This window comes from Cornus florida, unplaced genomic scaffold (assembly GCF_030987335.1).
Source record: "Cornus florida cultivar Cherokee Brave unplaced genomic scaffold, ASM3098733v1 CherokeeBrave_3.0.0_Hap2_Chr07, whole genome shotgun sequence".
Classification (NCBI taxonomy): domain Eukaryota; kingdom Viridiplantae; phylum Streptophyta; class Magnoliopsida; order Cornales; family Cornaceae; genus Cornus; species Cornus florida.
Window position 1 is genome coordinate 8,733,931 of NW_026775577.1, and position 3,362 is coordinate 8,737,292.

The 3,362-nt window shown below is 42.7% G+C and overlaps 1 protein-coding gene across 1 annotated transcript; it reads left to right on the forward strand.

Moving 5' to 3' along the window:
• Window positions 1–2,585: 2,585 nt before the first annotated feature.
• Window positions 2,586–3,362, forward strand: LOC132316209 (uncharacterized). The gene has a single exon (XM_059814715.1). It carries the CDS (start codon window positions 2,586–2,588, stop codon window positions 3,360–3,362), a length of 777 nt encoding a protein of 258 aa, XP_059670698.1.

The following is a 3,362-nucleotide window of genomic DNA, read 5'->3' on the forward strand; positions in this document are numbered from 1 at the left end:
AGTCTGCCCGCCTCAACCTCAAGCCTCCATCCCACCTAGCTGAAGTCAAAAGTAGTTCCATCTTGAAGTACGAACAACACAAATCATTCAAATCAATAATTCAGCCATAAAACTCGTTTGAAATGAGTAAGTTATTTGGGTGTATTTTAGATAATATGATCAAAAATTTATCATTAGTTTGCTCCAACATCTCAATTGTGTAACAACAACCTTTTATTCTCACTTATAAATATTATGAAGAAGACTAAATAGTATTACAAAATTTTACATTCTACCTTTATTCATTATAATCATGCTAACTTATTTGTTTCTATAATTCATGTAGATAGCGTGTAATTATTATTATTATTATTTTGTATAAATGATATATTTACAAGAATATATGTGCATAAAAATTTCTAAACAAAATATTAAAAATAGAGTATGTATGATCAGAATTCATAAACAAAGTATGATGATATTATTTATTTTTATAATTCATGTAGCTAGTATGTGAGGATGCCAAAGACAGCTCGGGCCAGACCCAACTCGCATAACAAAGTTTGAGCCTGATAATTGACATGGGCCCAAACTTGACGTCCACAAAGCGGACCGAGTGTAGTGGATTGACTAAAAAAGGCCTTCAAAGAAGATTCAGGCCCATAACCATTTAACCTTGAGGATAGGCCCAGCGGCGGAAGTTAGTTAAGAGTGCTTTAGAATAATGCAAATGGTCTATAAATAGAAAGGAGGAATGGGGGATCAAAATTTTGGAAGTGTAATGAAATTCTGTCAATTTAGAGAGAGAAAATTCATGCATCTTCAATGGCGCCGTCCGTGGGAAACGATGAGAATTCATTGATGATTCACTCAGATTGATTTAATCTAGTGGTATAGCGCTTCAAGACGAAGCCTGATCGTTGAAGGCAGAGTTAAGATCGGTGAAATTGTGATCGGAGAAATTAGCATTCGATCTACGCAGTTCTGATTTGTGCTTGTTTTGGAGAGTTGTGAGGTCAAGAGTCGTTGAAATTGCTGAATTTGGCAAGTTCTTCGCCGGAGCAATTTAGATCTGGTTAATCACGATCAGAATTCAGCCGCACTAGAATCCAGATCTAGAGTGTCAGCATTGGCAAAACTCAGATCTGATCAGAAATTTGCGGTTGATGACTTTGCTACGGTCCGGAATGATGATCGGAGCAAAGAGTTCGACAGTGGAGAATAACCAGCAGATGAAGCTTAATGAACTGATGAACATGATCGAGGCACTGAGAAAAGAAAATGCAGAGTTGAGAGCTGGAATGGAACGTTGAGAGGTTCTGGTTGCGCCTCGACCGCCTCCGGTGGGTGAAAGAGGCGTGCGACCTAATGACGCACATCAAGGTAAACAAGAAGGAGATAACCACGTCAATTTCCACCGCGAGGAAGTTAGGATGGAGAATTTACCGCCAAACGCTCATCGAGCTGAGGATCGAGAAGGATCTGTACATCTCGATCCTCATCGTGAGCATATCAGGCGGGATGAAAATACAGTTTTCAATCCGCATTAGGAAAGGCACAATCGCGAACAGGATATGGAGTTTGATTGTCACAAGGTTAATTCGCCGTAATTCACTGAGGAAAGGTTGTCCGATCCACCTTATCGGCCTTCAATGGCCATATATGATTATAGGGGTTCGGAAAGAAAATCTACAGATCAAAGAGTTGTTATAAGGTTTGAAAGAGATAATGAAGCCCTCCGTTCAGCAGCACGGACGATTGATTCGCCATTCATTGACGAGATCCTGAATGCTCCGAGCCCGAGGAAGTTTTCTATGCTAGTTTTCATTCTGTTCGACGGAACGACCGATCCGATTGATTATGTCTATCACATTCAGTTGAAAATGGCACTGAACACTGAGAATGATCATTTGATGTGCAAATGTTTTCCTACAAGCTTAGCTGGACCGGCACTCAATTGGTTTAAGAACCTGCCGAAGGGCTCAGTGGACAGCTTCCGTAGCTTGTGTGATCGGTTCATAAGCCAATACTATGGGAATAAGCGTCTGACAAAAGATATTTCTAGTTTGTTCACCATGAAATAGCATGACGATGAGCGTCTCCAAACTTTTCTTACCAAGTTTAACCTAACCAAGAGCATGGTGATAGAGTGTCATCCTTCCATAGCAGTTTAGGCGTTCAAGTTAGCTATGACCCGAGAGACACCGTTTCATACCAGTCTGGTGGTAAACACGCCGAAGACAATGGACGAGCTAAATGAGAGAGTTGATGGTTTCGTACGCCTGGAAGAGGAAGAAGCAGCTAATGCTAGGAAGACATCTATCATCTTCATAGAAAAGAAGTCCAAAGCGAAAATAGAGTAGAAGCAAGTTCCTACGCAACGTCAGACCTCCTGGAAGGCAGAGAAGAGGCCTAGGGAGGATGACCTGATTACACCACTCAAAGTTACACTGGCAAGGCTATACCAAGAGAACAAAGATAAGTTTCACCCTCCCTTGCCAATTAGACAACCTCTTGAGCAGCGGGATCAATCCAAACATTGTGCTTTTCATAGTGATTTTGGTCATCAGACTAATGAATGCAGGAACTTAAGGAGACAAGTGGAGATGTTGATCGCTAGGGGAGAGTTTGCAGGGTATGTTCAAGGGCTGGTGCAAGAACAAAATCGTCCAGCTGAGCAGGTCAAGAGAAACCAAAAACCAAACCACCATAACGCTCAGCCCGTACGGATTATCAACGCAATCCATGGCCGACCTGAGCAGGCCACAGAATCCGAGGAATTGCTTCGAACAAGCCTCCGCCAAACGCAAATGAAGAGGCGAGTAGGCAGTGTTAACACCCTGCACCAACAGAGCTCGGCCGTGCAGATACGGTTCGATAAAACAGACCTGATGCGAGTTCAGATTCCGCATGAGGATCCCTTGGTTGTTAGTTTGACAGTGGCAGAATGCTTGGTACGAAGAGTGTTTGTCGATTCGGGTAGCAGTGCGAATGTCATGCCTAGAGTCACTTTTGATCGGCTTGAAATTAAGTCAAATGAGCTCAAGTCTACTGGAAATCCGTTGTTAGGGTTTGATGGCAAACGAGTCGAACCAATCGGCACAGTGGAATTGGTGGTCCGAGCAGCTGAGAGGGACTTAGTCGAACGTTTTGTGGTGGTGGAGATCTATCCCTCCTACAATTTGTTGATGGGGAGAAAATGGATCTATAGGGTACAAGGAGTCTCCTCAACCCTACACCAAGTGATGAGGTGCCTAAGCCCAGACAGGAGCAAGGTGATTGATATCCATAGGGATCAGGTTGCAGCAAAAAAATGCTATTCAGTGACTCTAAAGGCCGCAGGGAAGGGAAAGGCTCCCATCCGATCTGTTAATACGCAATAA

Bases quoted from the DNA above. Each gene is read 5' to 3' on its own strand.
- LOC132316209 (XM_059814715.1), top strand. From the start codon at position 2,586: ATGTTGATCGCTAGGGGAGAGTTTGCAGGGTATGTTCAAGGGCTGGTG.